The following is a 21,764-nucleotide window of genomic DNA, read 5'->3' on the forward strand; positions in this document are numbered from 1 at the left end:
AAATTTGACGAAGGTCGTGATAGATCTTATGTCTTCCTAAAGCTACTAAACTGAATCAAGATGGATCATAGATGTCAGGTTAGTACACATTTCGCCATATCGATTTCCTAAAATTGATTTTACTCTGTTTAAAACCCAAACGTTAAGAATATTTGCTTTGAAAAAGATTATATGACTTCTCATATTCTAAATATAATAATAGACCACACTATTTAGTTTTCAGTTTCGTTAACATATAGGTTACTTATGTCTATGTTTAGTATTGAAACTTAACTGGTAATAATTACTACAGATATATTTCACAGGTACAAAATCGTGTGGTGATCTACGTACTTAATTTTGACTATGCTATAAAAAAATCACAGTTTGACATATGTAAAATTAGTAACCATGGCAAAACACAAGTATTAAATTGATTTATGCTGAGACACGTTAGTTTATACAAATTAGTGCTGTCGCTTTTTGAAACAGAAGTATCCCTATTTCCTCAATCTTATATAAAGACATATATGTATAAACATAAAGCAATATGTTCTTTTCTTGTCCTCAATATTGTAGCAGGACTCGATTTTCGAGGAAAATAATTTGTATATTTTGATTTTATTTTATGTTTATGTCACAAAATCATTTATTGAGGTTATGGGAATTAAATGTTGTATATGCGAGTAAAATGCAAGCTGCACAAAGTTGCTAATGTTTGTGTCAGCAGTTTATTGTAAACACATGTGTACAAGAATGTCATCGTTGAGAGTCTGGCAATGTAGGAAGGAAATGTTGACAATGTGTCTATCCTCACATTAGCCAGATTCTAGAAATTGTATAAAGTGAATCTGTAAGATTTCACGAATTTCATGAGATTACGGATGTACAGAGAATTGCTTAGAATCGGGAAATCAGAACGTGTCGAGGATTGCAATTTTGAGTTTTGACACATGGAAGGAATTTGTCTCTCCATGTGAAAACGGTGTTGCACGTGCTGCAGCAGACGACGGAGGTTGGACAAGGCGAAACAAAACTGGAGGACGAGAAGGTTTTGGGAGAGTTCGTAAACAGTCCTTGGAGAGTCCTTTGAGAGTTTGTAGAGATTCGACAGTGGACAGTACTTCGAGATTTGATAGGAAGTCTATAGTAGAGTCTATGATCAAGTTACAGTGATCATTCTTTGGTTCGAGTTTGGAGAACCAAGTTCTATTCGAGAATCAGCCAGATGACAGGAGGAGAAAATAATTCATATTCCAAATCATCCTAACAACGGAGAACGTCACGCAGAGAGTAGCATTGGAACGGAGTCATACTTCAATGCTCATTTCGTCTTTCATCAGCTAGGATATTCAGCTTAAAGGAGCCGAGTTCAACGCCGGAACAACGAGGGAAATACACCAGTTTATTCAGGTATGTGTAGCACCGATTCAGTATTCAAAAGCTCAATACTTGACCGTTTCTGTACTCGTCTGGCAAAATGAATCTTAATATCCGTCATTACTAACGTTCTGAAATCTTACAGTACACTCATAAACATAACGAAATACAGTGTTTTTATTTTAACGAAGTGGACGTATTGTTATTTAATTTATCCCCAAATGAGAAACCTCTCGCAAATTAATATCAGTGTTTGTCCCACTCATTCTAGATGGTGAGTGGAAGGCGCCTAGTTGCACTCAACTTTGCATCCCCAATTAGGCACTGAGTGGCTAGGTTGTCATAGTGGAGATGCTGTGAGGTCATTTTGACTATTGTAGCGATCCTAGTAGTTAGACAGCATGGTGGTGAGATGCTGGTTTTAAGATCTTTTAGATCAAGGTACGATTCCAGTAGTAATTCATTCATGGTGGAGTATGCTTAGGGTTCGATGCCTAGCGGAGGTTATTTGTAAAAGATCTTAGTAAATTTAATTCCCTCCAAACCCTCCCATGGTGCAGATGCGTTGGGTTAAGTTCCAGTTAAAGAGTTTAAACATTCGTAAATTTAATTCCCTCCCATCCCTCCCATGTTGAAGATGCTGTGAGGTCATTTTGACCATAGTAACGATCCTAGTAATTCATCTAGTAATTAGACAGCATGATGGAGATACTGTTAGACGTAAAAGTCATGGTAGCGATTCCAGTGTGATATTTGTGAATTATGCGATTTCAGAAAATTTAAACAATAGTAAATTTAAAAACCCTCCCAACCCGCCCATTCATGGTGAAGTATGTTAAATTAGTAACTAATATATTACTAATAGTAACTAATATAAATATAAATCCACATCGTTGAAATGTATAAAATGAATTTTTGAACATAGCACTTGTGTCAAGCTGAAGTTTTACCATTTCATTTTGATTTAAATAGGCATACTAAGGGAGAAAGGGGGAGGTTTATATATATATATATATATATATATATATATATATATATATATATATATAGTGGCGGATTCAAGGGGAGGGCTATAGGGGCTATAGCCCCCCCCTTGACGCTCGGATATACACTGGATAAAATGGGCTTCAATCCTGCTCTACACTGGATAAAACGGCAAAATATGGTTTAGCCCCTCCCTTGATCATACCCTGGATCCGCCCCTGTATATATATATATATATATATATATATATATATATATATATATATATATATACGTATTTTCCATAAACTATATTCTACACGCGCAAAGGACGAATATTTCAGGTAGTTACTTAATCCGCAATTACGAATCCGTCGTAAATTTTACGAAACAGCACGACCAACATTGCCGTCTCTGCCGAAAACTGTATCTATATACGCAGGATCCCCTCTTCGTAGCACCTTCCTAACTTATATTACAGAGACCAGTTCTGGTTTGAGAGTCTTGTCTGCCGCTTGTGTTACACTTGTGCTGAACGTCTATTTGTAATTTTTACAAAGATTTTGTAATTACGTTTGAGCGACTCTTTAGGAATTTACTTTGGTTACCTTTTATATAATTTCTAACCTCAGAAAGTAGTTTCAGACTATTATATTCCGAAAATAGTTTCATAATACTTTAATTACTGCTTGTCTCTGTTATTCGAGAAAATATGGCTGATAGAGAGGAAGAACGTGAAAATGAACGAATAAGATGATTGTTGGATAATAACTTCTGATGATGACGACAGAACTAGATGAAGAAAGAAGTGATGAAGAAGATGAATTAGAAGATGATTATATAGAAGATAACGACCAAGGATGTTATAAAATAGAGAATCTGCCTATATGTATCTTCATCCTATTAACTCAATGAAGCCAAAAGAAAGAAAAAAAAGAGCATCAGCACGTCTGATCGGCTACTTTTGTTTCCGCCATGAATATTGGCTCAAAACATTGCGATCTTATTGAGCTGAGTGGGCAGAGTGGGGGTGGCAAAACTGTAACATATGGCTTCACGATTTTGTTGTATAGGCAGATCTTCTATTTTATAACATCCTTGATACAGACGACACGGACACCGACCCAGATTTTGAAATAGAAAGTTCCGGTAGTGAAATAGAAACAAATGGATGACACTTTCCAACGATCCACCTAATAACTTCGTTTTAAATTTGTCTGCATAATGTTCTGTCTGTTAGTTGCTTTGTTCTTATTCTTTTCAATTAAACAGTTGTAATATCAATAAAATAATTTGCTCACATAAGGATTTTTTCCTTATGACGTAATATTTGTAGTTCAGGTATACTGTTAGGAAGTTATATAGGATCTTGTAAATAAACTATTCCAAAGATATATAATCTTGTTGTCTATAAAATTCTAAAATAATAATATAAACCCTAATACCATAAAAAATAAATTTGAGTAGTAAAGTTTACGAATGTTTACTAACTACGTTGAAACAAACAAGGTTTAGTACTCCAGAGTTAAGAAATAAAAGAGGATCTTGTTCACATTCTAATACTTTCAAAAGGAAAATAGTATTGAACTAATTAGAAATGCTACAGTGCTTCTTAAGCTTTAGCTATATCGGATGTAACAGGAATTAATTCGAAAATATTATCTCGTAAAGAAGACTCGATTTTTATTGAATTTAAGCTATTGTTTACTTACTAAGACTTACCTTGGCTAATCGTCCCAACATACACTTGGTTAGCATATATGGATAATGGCATTCTCTGTCCGAGTCTGAAATAAGAATGAAATTCAATTTAGCTGATAATAACTGATCACCTGTAAAAAGCTATGGTTGCAATATCAAAGGAATTTGTGCACACGTAGGAGTGTTCTCTGCTCCCCAATGTTACTTCAACATTAGAAAATGCGGACAGGAAAATAAGTTATTGTCTATTGTAATGTTTATATTCATTTAGTTTCAATAATGACCAATTAGTTCTCAATGTAAGTTTAAAAAAGTTTATATATAAAACTTATATTTTAATCGTATTAAACACTATATAAAGAAATTCAGCATATACAGGGTGGCCCACGAGAAACCTCTCATGAGGTTGAATGAGTGGTTTAGTAAAAGGAAATAAATACTATTTGATGATACAGAAAAATACACACATATGCCATTAATGCAAAGATCTGTACTCATCAAAATTATCAAAGATGCTAGAAAGATTCTCAAAGTGCATCAATGTACTTTTGTGCACGTCTTAAAATGTTGCTGTACACTCTATGCAACTCTGCTACGTCAATTTTTTTGAATTTTATTACGAATATTGCCCTTCAAGTCTTCTAATGTTTTAGGTATATTTGAGTACACTTTAATCTTCAAACTACCCTAAAGATAAAAGTCTCAAGTAGACAAATCTGGTAACCGCAGTGCCCACAATCCTTTATTGACTGTCCTTGCCTCTCTGAATTTGTCGTGAATTAGTGAGAGCGACGGACACGAAGTGTGACAGGTTGCCCCATCTTGTTGAAAGAAAGCATAATTGCATTCCAAAGGTGTCAACTCTTATAAAATTCTTTAAAAATTCCAATATACATCTTAGTGTTTACTGTTGATTGAAAAAATATGGGACCCACAATCCTACTGCAATATGAGCCGAAAGCTTAGGGGAACCACAATTGCAAACAAGAAACAACTGAAGAGTGTACACGCCAACCAAAACGTCCTTACAAAAGTTTCGTTATAAAATATTTTTAATAGGGCATATTCAGTTGCTCTTTAAAATTGTAATTCTCAACTTACCTTTTACTGGCGTAACATCAAACATCTTATGATGACACATCTCCATAACAGTTATCGCCTTCTCCATTAGCTGTTCGTCGCTTACAGTTTCACGAATAATCTTTTCCAAAACGTGTTTCTTGAAACGACCTTCGTCATCTAACTGAGAAAGGAAATAATAGAATTTTCAGTTTACAGTATATTGCATTTTTTAAGCGTTCTCACAAAATCAGTTTTACATTATTAGAATATCGCAAAAGAATATTAAAACAAATATCATGAATAGGGATTGGGCTGAGCCCAACCACGAGACGAGATTTGAGCCTAAAATGTGCCATAAAAATGTTGTCCCGTCTCCAAAAGTATATATGTTTATAAGAAGTTCTCTACTATGAAAATTATGTCTCGTCTCTATCCTATTCTGTATACCCTTGCAGGTGTTTTAATATTGCAGTCGCAGCTATAGAGCCCGGTCGACTTTATCGCTAATATTGGTCAAAGATGAAAATTGATTGAAGTGTTATAGTATCAAGATGGCCCGTCCACGTGGACGATTGACCAGCTCGAAGTAAAATTATCACTAATAATTGTAAAAAAAAACAAAAAGAAAAGAAAAGAAAAAAAAGAAAAAGAAAAAAAAAGATAGTAGCGTCGGACATAGATATGCTGTGCTATATCAAATCGCTATACGTGTCTAAAAATAAAATTGAAAAATTTCGAAAAGTGACAGCTGGACGCTAATATACTTATCTGTCCACCGGCCATTTGTTCTTCCATGTCTCGTCTCTCTCCGTGGAAACGCTGGAAGATATGATACCTACTCTACTATTTCACAAGCTACAAGTCTGAATGTCACAAGTACTTGTAATTTCTGTTTCTCAAAAGTTTCACAAGAACTTGTGAACAATAGAGAGTTTTCACTAGTCAGGTATCAAATCTACAAGTTAGCTGACAAATACGTAGAAAACGAAGTACTATATGAAATACTGTTGGTTTGGCTTTTTTCTGTAATCCTAGTTAATTTATTCAAAAATAATGGCAACAGAATTGAAATTAAATATTTTGAATGTCATAAGTGAATCAAAAGATATTTAGTTTTGCAGTAATTTGAAACAGAAAGATATAAAGTAAATGGATAGATAAAAATACTGCAGGCGTGCCAGTCTCCTGGATTCATTGGAGCACACAAAGGTTATTCATATGTTCGGGATATAAATTAGCCTAACACATAGGGATGCGCACGAGACAAGATTTGTGGCTGTCTCGTCTCGAAAATGTGCTGTAAAAGTGATGTCTCGTCTCGAAAAATGTATATTTTATATTGGAAGAACCGTGTCTCGACTCGTCTCGTGTGCATCCCTACTAACACAAGTAAACTTTACCTTATAAAATTAATACTATTAACTGGCACACGCTATATACGGTACATTATTTTATCATAATACGCAAATAAGGAATAATATATAAGATTCGAATTAATCTTCTTCTAACTACTTCGCCATATCAAAGAACATGTAGGAAAACAAACTAATAACACGTAGGTGCACAGTAAAAAATGATGTGTTGAAATAACACAAAATGACTACCACGTTACTTGTGTGTCAATTGAACACCAGCCACATCGCCTTCAGAGCATATCAGAAATACCTCGTTACTGGCTGTGAGTATTTGCGTTGTCTTTTGTTGTTTGGTATGTGCAAAGCTTTGCGAAATATATTTCGCATTATGGCAAGTAGCTCATAACATTCAATGTTTTCTGTAATCGGTCTGCTTTCAACTGTTTTCTTTATCTGTTATTCTTGTGTTTTAGCATGTATAAACAGAAGATGGCAGAACTGTTACCTATGTAACTGTTGTCGGACGATTCACAGGTTTACAACAATATTATTGGGACCGATTACAGGAAACATAGAACATTATTCTTTACTTGGCAAAAGTGCCAAATATATTTCGCAAAGCTTTGCTCATATTAAACGATAATTACCAATACAAATTCTCTCAGGTAGTAACGAGTTATTTCTGGTATGCTCGGAAGCCGATGTGCTTGGTGCTGAATTAACACACAAGTATCACGCTAAAGTGGTAGTCATTTTGTGTTGTTTCAACATCTCATTTCTTATAGTGTAGGCGCAATGAGAAAAATCCCAATGAAAATTAAATGTTCAAAAATAAAAGTTCTGCGTAATATTTACTTACAAAAATCTATAGATTTCAAGTTACATGCATTCGACATTTTTATTAGCATTATTTAGAACGTACTGTCGCAATATTAGGAGTCTATTAATATTATTTTTGCGGAGAAATGTTACTTACCATATTAAGCTCCCTAAAGGCACAATAGTAGGTACACTGTAAAAGAAGAATATTTAAATATTATTCAAATTGTAATTGTGGTACAATAGCTACTTAGTACATAATTAGTAACACAAACACGAAGGTAGTTGAGTATGGTCGCCTCACAGTCAAGATATTACGTTAAGTCTTCGACAATCTGAGGCAGGGGCTGCCCAAGTTCAGTAATGTCTGCCATATTAACAAAAAATGAGGAATGCAAATTGACATTGTCTGCAGCAGCAGTGTGTGTTTTAATATGAGATCATAAAATACATTAAAGTACCATACCGGTATAAACATATAGGCTAATTACCACTTTCATAAAAGAAATTAACTTATATTCAGCTTTATTTTCAAACAATATAAATTAGAAGACTTGAAGGAATAGGTAGGTAATTCACATCTATTTGTTAAAGGAACATAAAATGTAGAAATATCGTAGTTCATATTCTGTAGCAGCCCTGCTCGCTGGTCTAGTGGCTAGCGCGTTCACTTTTGGTACACGAGTACTCGGGTTCAATTCCCAGTACGAGAAGTTTGAAATTTAAACGCACTATGGTGGTTTGGATGTAAGTCCACGTCTCATATAGCCTCAGAGTTGAAAAGAGCGCTAAACTCCAACCAACCCAGAGATGAGCGCCCTCACCCTCATCCTCACTTAGTCTTCCTCATTTCAGTAAGTGAGGCCGAAGGCTAGAACATATTTCGAAGGTAAAGGCTAGAATATATTTCGAGGGTGAGGACGATAATATATTTCGAGAGCGAGGGCGAATGTGGATGGGAACAATACATTTAGAGAGGTTACATCAGTGAGGACAGAGCGATAATACATGTTGTGGATGAAGAAAAATACCCACGTCTGAATCCCCCAAGGGCTTGAAACCAATTGCTCAATTGCCATTCTCCGCCCAAATTTACCTTTTACCCCAACATTTACAATCCTGCTCCCTCCACCCAAATATACTTTTTCCTCCCATCCAGTTTGATTCTACATACCAATTTCAATTAAAAATTATCTTACCCTATATACTCTCTACGTGCATCCTTCGCCTCAGCCAAGTAACTAGAAGGTGGCTTGTACCTTCCGACGACACCCTGCAACTCCTTGAAACGTTCAGTTCTTTGTTGGTGTATATCACGGGCGAACCTACGGGGGTCCACTGAGTCCAATCTCCCCCAAAAACCTCGTAACTCAACGTACATTTCTACACTTTATTAATAAAACTATATTTGTTTAGGAAAGAAATTTTAATATATATTAAATATTTGATCTTCCTCATCATCTGTACTATTTCTTTTCTGATAAGAACAACTTAATTTTACCATTTTTTGTGAGAATATAGGTGTCAGTTCTTAAAAATTACTTCTTGTTTTTTTCGGCTGTAGAATAACCGATTCAATACTACACAAATATAGTGCCTTGTATTATTGAACCCTCTCCGCAAACCTTGGACCCCTCCTAAAAAAAAAAAAAAAAAAAAAAGCTCAGTGCGCGCCTGGTGTATACGTATTTATATAATGAACTCAAATAGCACTCTGAAAAATAACCTTGGCCCCATGTCTTAGTGTTCTGCTTACATGGCTGCCGGACACCCTCTACTTCTAAACTATAGAACCAACCAACCAATATTCCGTAGCGTGAACCATTTTGGGAAATCAGAGGGTTTGTTTCCCGGATCGCCATCCGGCTTCTATATTAAACATTTTATATTACTACGAGAATACGAAAACTCGATTTAGGGTCTGTTCAAAAATTTTGCGACTCCTGATTCAAAAACTAATTCTTGGCCAAGATCGTAATCGTTTGATGCATCTTTTTGAATCATTCCTAAAATTCTTATTATAGTTTGTATTCTCCGTTTGTTAATTAGTTTAACAGGCAGCTTCAATTAAGTTTTCTTTCTTTATTGTCTGAAACCTATGCAAGGTAAAGTACTAGTTATGACTTCTTGTACTGAAAAAAAAAGATAAATTGTTACCATTAATTCAATTCTAGTTACTATTTGTTACTATTATACAATTCAGTTGACCATTTCTTATTGACAACTTATTGGCCAGAGGAAGACCAGAGAAGCCGAAGCAAAGAGTGGTAGGAAAGGATGTGGAAAGAGAGGCGTGAGTGGATTGACTATGTTTGTCAGTCTCATTGGGATTTGGGAATGCCTTTTTCCAGCACATGCTTGGGTGAATATGCAGTACGAAGCTTCGTTGCACTCAATGGCGCCGATCCTGGGGGCGCGAGGGGGCCCGGACCCCGCCAAAGCTCATGTGGGCCCCATGTATTATTATAAATATATATTTTTATATGTATTTTTTATTGTTATATGTATTGTTATATACATTTTTTTTATGAACGCCCCCCCCCCCAAAAAAATTACAGAAATCGGCGCCCTTGGTTGCACTTCTCACAATACTGCACTTCGTTCGGTTCGGTTGTCGTGTTTTCTGGCCAATATATGACTGAGCTTAGACTCGACGTTCAGTTCAAACTTATTCTACTTTAATTTTTAAGTAGAATGTTCATTTGAAGTAAAATAAGTTTTGATACTGTAAGTGGAGACTTCATACGGATATAAAGTGCCACGAAATTTTTTTAAAAACATGTCGACATTTTAAAGTATAAAATAAAATTTAAAAAAACACGCCCTCTCTCCTTTTCTCGACTTTAACCCTACGATTATCCTCCAAGACTAAAGGAGACAGATATAATGATAATGAATAAAATGATGGAATGAAGAAAGTGGAAAGAAACTAAAAAAAAAAATGAGAAATCCGACGCAGACGTTGATTATCTGCCACAAAGCCCTCTTGGCGCAATCTGGCATCGAACGAGAGATTCTACACTCCAGAGATGAGTTCTCTATCACTGAGCCACCGTATAGCCCCCCTCTCTCGTTGTGAAAGGTCTCTTTTGAAATTAGCTTCGAACTCAATTTAAAATCCAAGTGAACTTTGTGGTGGACAAACACCGTGTGCGTGGGCTTTCTCGGGGTTCTCCCGTTTCCTCCCACTTTCTTCATTCCACCATTTCATTCATTACTCATCATCACCGTCTCCTTTAGCCTAACCGGCATAACCGTGGGACGTAAAACTCAAAGATTTCATTTCATTTTTTCAATTTATAATTTCGGATGCATCTTTTGAAAAAATCTTCTTACATTAAGAACAGGAATTTTAGAAACGATCCAATAAAATGCATCAAAAGATTGTGATCTTGGTCAATAATTAGTTTTTGGATCAGAGTCCGCAAAATTTTTGAACGGTCCCTAAATTGTGCTTTTTCTTTCTTTCTTTCTTTTATTTTTTTATTTTTTATTTTTATTTATTTATTTATTTATTTATTTATTTTTTACGGAATAAGGACATCATACTGAGTTAAGTGATAGTATGGTTTTGGGTACACTGTATGTAGTTCTCCAGATATAAGGCCTACAAGGAAATTTTTGATTGAAATATGTTGGATCTTTTGATCCAAAAAATAATCTAACACTACAAATAAAAACTTCAACTGTCTCATTAATTTGTTGTTATGAAGCTCTCCAGTCCTGTCGTGGAATTCTCATTTTATATCATTACATAGAACTAGAAGCACATAATATAGATTACTTGTTCTTCCGTTACCAAATCGAAGTACGCTCCTTAAAAATACTTTATATACTCGCATATATATATATATATATATATATATATATTAGGGATGGCCAGAACCGGTTCCTAGTGGAACCGGTTTTCGGGTCTGAACGGATCCGGTTCTAGAAGATCCGGTTTTTCGGATCCAGGTCTGGAACCGGTTTTTCGGATCCAGGTCTAGAACCGGTTTTTTCGGATCCAGGTCTAGAACCGGTTCTTCGGATCTAGGTCTGGAACCGGTTCTTCGGATCCAGGTCTAGAACCGGTTCTTCGGATCCAGGTCTGGAACCGGTTCCGCTGGAACCGAAACTTTGTGACCATCCCTACGCTAAACCCGAGCTGCTGGCAAGCTGTGAACAGTATGCTAGATGAAATGGTGGAAGCGACAGGCAGGCGCCCAGGCGGCGGCAGCTTGTCTCATTTGGCTAAATAAACTGGGTAACTGGCAAACTCATTGGTTAAACAGGCAAACTGGCCAACTCATTTGGCTAAACACCCACTGGTGGACCAAAATTTTTTTTCTGGGGGCACAAGCGTGTCTGGGCGAGGAAGGCACAAGCGCATGGTCCTCTTTGCATTATTTTTGAAGGTGATCTTTATGCCTCATTTACGGGTCTTTGGGGGCTTTCGGATCCAGGTCTGGAGCCGGTTCCTAAGATCCGGTTCTGGAACCGGGTTTTCAGATCCAGATCTGGAACCGGTTCTAAGATCCGGTTCTGGAACCAGGTTTTCAGATCCAGATCTGGAACCGGTTCCTAAGATCCGGTTCTGGAACCGGGTTTTCGGATCCAGGTATGGAACCGGTTCCTAAGATCCGGTTCTGGAACAGGGTTTTCGGATCCAGGTCCGGAACCGGTTCCAGAACCGGTTCTGAAAACCGGATCTCCAAGAACCGGTTCCTCGCGGAACCGGTTCCGCGGGAACCGGAACTTTGTGGCCATCCCTAATATATATATATATATATATATAGTAGTGCCCCCTCATGTCCATGACACCCCCCCTCAATTGTCTATCCGTAGGTGTTCTTCCATGAAAAAAAAACTTTTCGATTAATTTTTACACCCCCTCAAAGATATTTATATAGATTTTTTAACCCGACTAAATATTTCAATGACGCAGTTTGCGTTATAGCCCCCCCCCCCCCTTGTGGGCACCCCTGATATATATATAAATGTGTACAAAAGTGTTTCGTCGCATGGAAACTATGATTAATAAACGTTGGTACGTTCTCCGAAAGTTTGGGAGTCCTTGGTCTAGTTAATTTTTGATGATATTGATATATTTTCTGACAAATCAAATATCTTACAAACTGTGGATTAAAGTTTTCGCGGTCAACATGTCACAAACAACGGAAAGAAGAGGAAGTGATTTGTGACTATACAACCTACATTTTCCAACTCCATTTCCGTGTTATTACCTCATATCCTCTTTATGTGTGCATTACGAATGATTTCCTGTTTACTCTTGGTGTTTTGTATTTGTTATCAAAAGGGGTTGACTCTCGTCTTTAGCTCTATATATTGGTGATTTATTAGAGCCGCGGAAGCTCAGTGGTAAAGCACTCATCACTGGTGTGTAGGGTCTCCGATTTCAAAATCTTTGAAATGAAATCTTTAAGTTTAACGTCCCGTAATTATACCTGTTAGACTAAGGAAGACGTAATGATAGAACGTACAACGGCAGAACGACAGGACGTGATGTCCTAAAAGTCCTACCATGTTTATCTATAAATTAGAGTACTTTATATACGTCCAGCAGGACAGAAAGTTCTCCTGGTGGAAAGAGCATAAAATCTAGGTTCAGCTAAGAAAAAAAATCACGTTGGTATGACTGGCAGGACGGCGGCTCTGTACCAAAGCCCTTCCGAAAGAGATTTTCGGAAGGACGTAGGTTTGTACGTTCTATAATTAAAGCATGTGAATGATGATGAAATAAAGTGGGAGGAAACGGGAGTACCCCGAGAAAATCTACGAGCATGATGTTGTTCCACCACAAACTTACTTGGCCGGGGATCGAATCTGGGATCCCACACACTAGAGCTAAGCGTTCTACCACTGAATCATCGTGCCCCCAGATTCGATCTCAACACGCACCAAGTGGACTTTGTACTGAACAAACACGGACGTGTGGGTTTCCTACAAGTTTTCCCCGTTTTCTCTCACTTTCTTCATTTCACCGTCTATCATTCATTCCATGATCACCGTTCTCCCTTAGTCCCAGAGGATAATCGTGGGACGTTAAACTAATAAAAGCAAGTTCTAACTTATTTACTTATATTTTCTTTAGGTACATAATTCAATAATAACATGGAGCACGGCACTGTGACTCAGTGGCGTTCGTGTTGTGTACTCGAGTCGAGAGGTCTTAGGCGATCGCAAGGCGCGAATCCTATAAGGGGTTCGAGTCTCTCAGGAGAGAAGTGAATAACATGAAAAAGTGGTGAAGTAAAAATGTGCGGAGAAAACTAAAGAAAACTAAAAAAAAAAAAAAAACGGGAAAACCAACCGATACGACGTTGTGCACCACAAACTCACATGGGCTGGAATCGAATCAGGGACTCCTTGCATCAGAATGGAGCACTCTGTCGCTTCCTGACTATTTTCTCTTTCTGACAATTTTGATTATTATTAGACTCGACAGGGATACGAACACAGAAGCAAGGAGGACGGAAACCACTATATTTTCTAGAAATTTTGAAAGTATAAATATTAAAGTTAGCTATAGGACAATGATTTTTTAAATCCGTATTGCTTTTTCGAGGGTTAGGTATTAAAATAGTATGGTATTTTTTTCTTTCTTTTCTTTTCTTTCTTTCTTTCTTTTTTTCAAGAAGAGGATACATAGCCAGTTTAGGCAGTTTTATAACTTGCGGCATATAGTTCGGCAAATTTAGTCAAGAATTCTTCAGAAGCTCGTTTTAGGTGTATAGTCTTAATGTTATCTGGGCCAGGAGCCGTGCTCTTTTTCCTCCTAAGAGCGACTTTGATTTCGTCTGTGGTAATGTCACTTAATAGTAGATCGTGATTTTTCGAGTTTAGCTCGAGTTCAGTGAGATCTTGCTGGTGGTGGATAATACAGCTTGTTACTTGATCTGGTGGTTTGTTATATGTACTGGAACATTAGTAAATTTGGCAGCCATCGAGTGAAAAAGCTGCAATTTGTGCCGTACGGGAGGTTAAGACGCTACAAGATATGTACAGTTTGTACTTTAACCCGTCCAAAAACGCGTTATCTTATATATAAAAGAGAACGTACAAATCCTTTGTTCCCTCATCACGCTAATACGGCTGAACCAATTTCTTTCATTTTTGGGGGGTTATTAGGATTTGGACCCTAGATGGTTTTTATCATATCACTTTAATTTTTAATTACCAGTGTCTTGAGATAATTGACCATTCAAGTGTCCATAACGTACAAATCCTTTGTTAGTTCATCATAGGTAAAAATAAACGTATTTATATGCAACCCGCATGACCGTGTCACTCGGCGGGTTAACATAAATGACAGGCGATATAATGTTAACATTTACTGCAAGCATATTTCACGGGTATTAAACACATGAGATATGGAGTTGTGCATTTAAATTTTCATTTCAACCCAGCGAAGCGGGTAATATATGCTAGTTTTGTAATATATCATTCTTGCAAATAGAAGTTCCCGTCTAAAGACGCTAATGCGTTGCTTAAGCGTTAGAAACTTTGGTTGCAGTGTTTACAGTTTTTCTCTCATAACTTTTCCATATGATCTGGAAATTTGTATTCGGAATAAAATGGCGTAAAAAAAGAAAGAAAAAAACTAAAATGAATTATTTTGGAGAAAAATGCTTATTTTTCGGTTAGACTCGTACTACGTAAAAACACACTTAAGGGGTTAGTTTTCAATTTTGTGTGATGGATTTGAATAGGTAGCTGTGCAATATATTTGTCTCAGTATTTTCCAAAATTATTTTTTTAAAGATCTTGTAATTGAAAGTACGGTATCAATGCTTATCCTTCTCTTCCCCTGCAGGTTTTGCGTCAGATGTGATTTCTTTTTAATTTATTACTGGTGCGTTTAATGTAGGTATTAGTGTGTGCACGAAAACCAGTTTTTCGGTATCCGGTTTTTTAGGAACACCGAAACCGATTTTTGAAAATTTTCAAAAAACCGGTTTTCACCGAAACCGGTTTCGATTTTCTCCAAAACAGGTTCGGTTTTCACCGAAACCGGTTTCGGTATATTGATTTTACGGCATTGTAACATGTGTCGAGAACACATGTGAAAGAAGCTCAAAAACATGTTTAAATTCTCATAGAAAGGAAGTGCAAGCCGAAATCGATATGCTTAAAAACCAATATGTTTAAAAACAAAACTGTTTTTTGTTGTAAAGGATCTGGTTTTCGGAGAACTACGAAACTCTACTCTGGTGAGAAACCGAACCAGGTTTTGGAGGAAACCGAAACTGTTTTGGAGAAAACTGAAATCGGTTTCGGTGAAAAACTGAACCGGTTTTTGGAGAAAACCGAAATGCCGGTTTTTCGGATTTCGTTTTTTTCTAGAAACTCGTTTCCGTTTTTATAAAAACCGGTTTTTGCCCATCCCTAGTAGATATTCGGTTGCTTTTTATACATCCTGGGGAGAAACCTCTCTTGTATTGGAGTTTAGAGATGAACTTAGGAAGTATTTCTTCTATTCAGTTGATCTTGGTTGCTATTGTGCTGCCAAAATGACTTGAGCCGTGGCAAAAATGCGAACTAACGCTCACACCCTAACACACCCAAGCTTTGAGCCAATAAGGGTTCAGCTGTTGCTAAGCGAGAGAAAGCGAGTGGATTTCCTTCAGCCGATAGCAGCGCTTGCAACGGAAGACTAGGGATCAAGTCAATGTGGCATATCAATAGGATATGTTGTTTTCGATGCTTGTGTGATGGCGCCAGTAGCCTCTTTGGTATTTTGTGGTACCAAAAAACTGATATGTGGTGAAATGAGGTCTATTTAGTGTGGTTTATTGCGCTGAAGTGATTGTGCAGCTAAGCAGTAAAAGTATATAGAACCTCCTCTCACTTAACTATTAAGAAAAGGTAAAGGAAACGTGTGTACAGTATTCTTTTCCTGCTCATTGTAAGTTTTAAGTGTATTACTTCATAGCACAAATAAATACTGTATAGCTAACAGAAATGCTATAACTTTTTAGTTTATCAGTATATCTATTATATGTATTTACACGCTTTTTATTATTATGACTTATAACATAACTTTGCCTTTAATAAGTGTAAGCTTTTTTTTTTTCCTCCCTTCGATTCCGTCAGAGACAGGCTTTACTGTATATATGAATGGGAATAGTAATAGTGTCATCCAAGTGGTCAGGGTCAGGGAGAGGATATTGAGTGAAATGGATATTGTTTCGAACAGGCGGACATCGAGAAATTTTTGTTGGGAGGGTCCAAGCTTTGCGGGGGGGGGGGGGAGAGAAGAGGGCAATACTACAAGCCACTAGGTCTATGTAATATTGAACAGGTATTATTCTGCACCCGAAAAGATGATAAGTAACTGTAAAATACTTCCACCTATATTTTCAGAAAAAAGTGAGAACTAGATTGTTATATATATATATATATATATATATATATATATATATATATATATATATATATGCAGGACCGAATCCAGGATTTTCTGAGGGGGGTGCACCAATAACTATCAGTACATTTGAATCAAATTTAATTTTTTTAAAATGCCTTTAGGCATCTGTGATGTGTATGAGGAACTGACTTAAACTATTGTGTTTAGCAAAACCGCTTTCTTTTAAGCCCGAAACGGAAACATGACACAAAATTTGAGAAAAGTATTGCGTTGTAAATATACCCTACCTAAAGTGAGAAGCTAGCAGTGATTTTGCAAAACCAATAGTTTCGGTCAATTTTCTGAAGGTTGAACGACCGAGAGCAAATACTTAGCATTTCCAGGGCATTTCCTCATTCACACTACAGATGCCTAAAGGCATTTAAAAAAACTCAAATTTAATTCAGATGTTCTGGCAGTTATTTGGTGCACTCCCCTCAGAAAATCCTGGACCCGGCCATATATATATATATATATATATATATATATATATATATATATATATATATATATATATATATATATATATAGGGGTATGTTTAGTACAAGGGGTCCAGAAGCACGTAAAAAATGCAAAATTTACAGGAGAAATGAGTGATGCAAGTACTTAGACCTAACATAACGTAACCAAATCTAACATAAACTAACGTAAGCTAACCTGAACCAACCTAAACTAACGTAATATTAGTAGGAATAAGCGAAATTCTATCATTTTTTGGAAAATTAGGCAGGAATCCTACACTAACATAACATAAACTAAACTAACCTAACGTAACCTAAACTAGCCTAACCTAACTTAAACTAAGCAACCCTACTCTAAACTAACCGAATGTGAACAGAAATTACCGAAATAATTGTAACATTTTTTTAGAGAAAAGAGCTGGACCCCTTCTGCTAAACATAGGCCTATATATATAAGAGAAAGAGTACAAATGAAATGTAAGATCAAATATAGTTTTATTGAGAAAGTGTATACAAAAGTATGTTGTTAGGTTGTTTTTTTGGAAGGGTCCTGACCAGGTAGACTCCCCCCGTCCGTAAGTGCGCCCCTACTCCCTGTTCTATTCCTGAATTTTGCATGTGGAACAAAATTAATTAGATGGAGTTTTGGTGCTTCAATTGGAATTATCCTGTACGCCAAAGCGATAAGATGTTATCTAGTTAGTGCAGTTCTATGCATACTGGCCATAAATAAAACATCGTACTCCATAGCGAGTAAATCCTATAGTTATCCCATTCGTGTGGGATAAGAAAGCTAATAGTCGTAGATCTTTGGAGAAAATCCTAAGTAATGGTGTGAGTCCTTTGGGTGTTTTCTTTGTTGAGTTCGTTAATATTCTGAATTTTCATTCCTATAGGAATGCCATGTAAAAAAAAAATCTGATTATTTATTGTTCCATTCGTTGAGTTCTCACTACGCTACTTTTATAATAGAGGCCGCGGTGGCTCAGTGGTAGAGCGTTCACCTCTGGTGCTAGGGGTCTCGGGTTCAAACCCTGCTCCCGCTAAGTGAACTTTGTGGTGGACAAACACCGTGTGCGTGGGTTTTATCGGGGTTTCTTCCGTTTCCTCCCACTTTCTTCATTCCAGCATTTCACTCATTACTCATCATCACCGTCTCCTTTAGCCTAACCGGCATAAGCGTGGGACGTAAAACTCAAAAATTTCATTTCTACTTTTATAATAGTCATTGATGTTCCAACTAGTATCCGTTGAAGAGTGATTGGGTTTGGATTTGTCCAAGAAACGTGGTAGGAGGGGGTACTTGCTCCCCCTGGATTTTCGAAGGACGTTTAGTTCTCGGAAGTACATATCAAGACATACTAATTTCCTTTTAGTCACATACTGTAGTACTTACTATATTCATATCAGATGCTGTAGTTCTGTGGTTTATTTACAATAGTAAATAAGGATATGTGCGTAAATACCTGTTTTATTTATATTATGTACCATTATGTGCACGCGTGTATCAAAGCATGTGTGTTCACCACTGCGATTATGTGTCAGTCTTTCCCTCGGAATTAGCCTTCCCCCTGTAAAAAATCCTTTGACCTTCCCTGTGTGAGCATTGACTCATTTTCCCTGAATGAATGCCTTACTTGTTTGGCGTTGCTAATCGATTCGTGAGTGGTATTTGCCATGTTGCCTTCTTTTACGCGGAATCCTAACATGTCAATAAATGATATTTTTTATGTAGATTAAATGATATTTTTGTATCACATTTTCTCCAAACATAGCCAATTAAAGAGCTCCCTCGTGCCTAAGCGGTTAACGTAAGCGCCTTTGGCGTGGCAGATCCGGGTTCGATTCCCACAGGTTGCTCGTGGTTCAGATCCTACATTAAGCTGTAGACCCACGTCTCATATAGCCTCGTTGTTGAAAGGACGCTAAACTAAAATTCAATTCAAATTAACGATGATTCTACTAAAAATCTCACCAAGGCACTCTCAGTCAGAACTCAGAAATTCTTCAACAAACGGCACAACATAATGGCTTCTAATAAACGCAACATCTGAATCGTGCAAAATTTCCATCGTAAAAAGAAACGCAAATCTAGAGTAGACTATAACACACGATATGGCAAGAGTTCCTTTTCTACTTAACAGTGAAAATAGTAGTAGTAAAAGTAGTAGTAGGAGGAGGAGTAGGAGAAGTAGGAACGGGTTAGAAGACCCGCAGGGGTTGATTGGATTCTATTCTTGACATAAAATGGGCAAATTAAAGATTTGCCCAAATTTTTCTGTCAGATGAATTGGTTCCAGTCACTGGACGTCACAAAGTAAAGTTTTGTCCACGACATGACGAAAGCAACACCTCTGAAGTGAAGTGCAAATGTGGATAACTAATAAATTACCGCTGCAAGGAGAAATGACATAACCATCTGAAAGAAATTTAGATGGCGGTTTACGTAACATGGTAAGGCATTTGTCTTATAAACGAAAATGTGACAGAATTTCTCACGCTTGTGTGAGTGTAAGAGCAAATGATATTTTGGTTTAACTCATTAAATGCATCTTTTCTTCAAATTAAACAGTTGATGCAAAAAAGCGTGGTTAGGAATCTAATGTCTCAGGGTAAAGCTGTTCAATGTGTAGTACAATTCAACAAAAGCAAAAATCAAACCGAAGATTTTGATTCAAGAGTCCAAAAACCAGCGAAAGACATACGTATTTATTTAAGCAATTTTAATCAATACACCATGTTATATACCAGGAGTTTAAAAAGTTATTCTACAAAAGAGATGCCGTAACCTTTACGAAAATCTAAAGAATAAAGTAAGCAAATCAATAGTGTATTTTTTTCCGATGAGGTAGGATCTTTTCTAAACAGTAAATTATGCAATAACTTATTCTTTGCGTATCACTAACTCAATACAAGATATGGTCAAAATGTACGGTAAAATGTAATTGCACAGTGACATCTTTCGATGTATCCATTTCAACTAGTAAGCCCAGTAGCCTAAGTCTTTGGTACAGTCAGTGTCGAGTTTGAACGAGTTGTGACTTGTTAGTTGGCTTCCAGAGGCAGAACAGTGAGGATGTGTTAAAAATATCTGTTTCACGCCGACATTAACTTTTGTTCTAAGCTGAAAAAAGTGCCAAAGAAACTCACCAAATGTCAAAATCAGTGTTTGGCGATGAAGCAAGCGGTGGCATTGAAGTGTTTAGGAATGGTATGAGGGGCTCAAAAGCGGCAAGGAGTCGATTGAAAACGAACATAAATCAAGACATCCTTCGACGTTTAAAAATAGATGAAAACGTGCAAAACATGGCACAAATAATGTTTTCAGACGAATTACTGTTCGAGAGCTTTCCGAAGAACTAATCATCTCGTACGAGTCCTTGAAAAGCATTTTAACCGCCGATTAAATGGGCAAATGGCTTTCCTCTTCACCATGAAAACGCGCCATGCCATGCCACACCTTGCTTTTGATCCGCTAGTTTCTGGCTGAAAAGATATTTCTGTCTGTTCACATTCGCTGTGCTCTCCAGTTATAGCACCACGTGACTTCATTAAAACCGCGCTTAAAGGAAAACATTTTGACACCATTCCCGACATTGGGAGGGCCACGACACAGCAGCTGAACGCCCTTCCAAAAGAAGCTTTCCAGAATTGCTTCTAGTCATGGATTCAACGTTGGGATACGTCTATTGCTAGCCAAGGACAGTACTTTGAAGGAGATTAAATCAAATTCCATGTAAGCTTATTATTTTGTTTCTAATAAAATTATTCACCTGAAGGAGATTAAATCAAATTCCATGTAAGCTTATTACTTTGTTTCTAATAAAATTATTCACCTGAAGGAGATTAAATCAAATTCCATGTAAGCTTATTATTTTGTTTTTAATAAAATTATTCACCTGAAGGAGATTAAATCAAATTCCATGTAAGCTTATTACTTTGTTTCTAATAAAATTATTCACCTGAAGGAGATTAAATCAAATTCCATGTAAGCTTATTATTTTGTTTTTAATAAAATTATTCACCTGAAGGAGATTAAATCAAATTCCATGTAAGCTTATTATTTTGTTTCTAATAAAATTATTCACCTGAAGGAGATTAAATCAAATTCCATGTAAGCTTATTATTTTGTTTCTAATAAAATTATCCACCTGAAGGAGATTAAATCAAATTCCATGTAAGCTTATTATTTTGTTTCTAATAAAATTATTCACCGTATTTTTTTTTAAATCACACCTTGTAGTTCTCAAAAAAGGTAAAAAGAAGTCTCTCTCCCTCTTTTTTTTATTAAAAAAATAAGCTACGTATGCTCGTTTGCCCGAGGACGAGTGTTAGATTAGGGAAGCTAAGGTAGTTTAATGATTGTCATACAAGTATTTCTATAATGAAAGTATGATTTTGATTTGTTTACAATTTTTCGATTATCTTATACTCACGAATATATTAGGTTAAATTTACTAATTTTTCCTCAATGTTTAAAGCTGAATATGTCAAACAGAAATGCTAACGTGTGAATACAACCTTGCAAACTTTATTTTAATATTCAAGCGAATGCTCCGCTTTGTGCACATTATTTATTTTTTTTTTTAAGGCGAGTGTGTTGGTGCAAAGCCTACTTTTACTACGAGTAGATT

General features: G+C 36.5%; 1 protein-coding gene across 1 annotated transcript in view; it reads right to left on the reverse strand.

Moving 5' to 3' along the window:
• Window positions 1-21,764, reverse strand: part of LOC145684912 (uncharacterized) — an 81,603-nt gene that overhangs the window by 35,483 nt on the left and 24,356 nt on the right. The window contains exons 4-6 of the mRNA XM_081757263.1: window positions 7,417-7,452; window positions 5,125-5,266; window positions 4,045-4,109 (exon numbers count right to left, since the gene is read on the reverse strand). Of these exons, the coding sequence (XP_081613389.1) occupies window positions 4,045-4,109; window positions 5,125-5,266; window positions 7,417-7,452 (243 nt within the window). The remainder of the gene's footprint in view (window positions 1-4,044; window positions 4,110-5,124; window positions 5,267-7,416; window positions 7,453-21,764) is intronic.

This window comes from Thermobia domestica, chromosome 5 (genome assembly GCF_964235325.1).
Source record: "Thermobia domestica chromosome 5, izTheDome1.hap1.1, whole genome shotgun sequence".
Taxonomy (NCBI): domain Eukaryota; kingdom Metazoa; phylum Arthropoda; class Insecta; order Zygentoma; family Lepismatidae; genus Thermobia; species Thermobia domestica.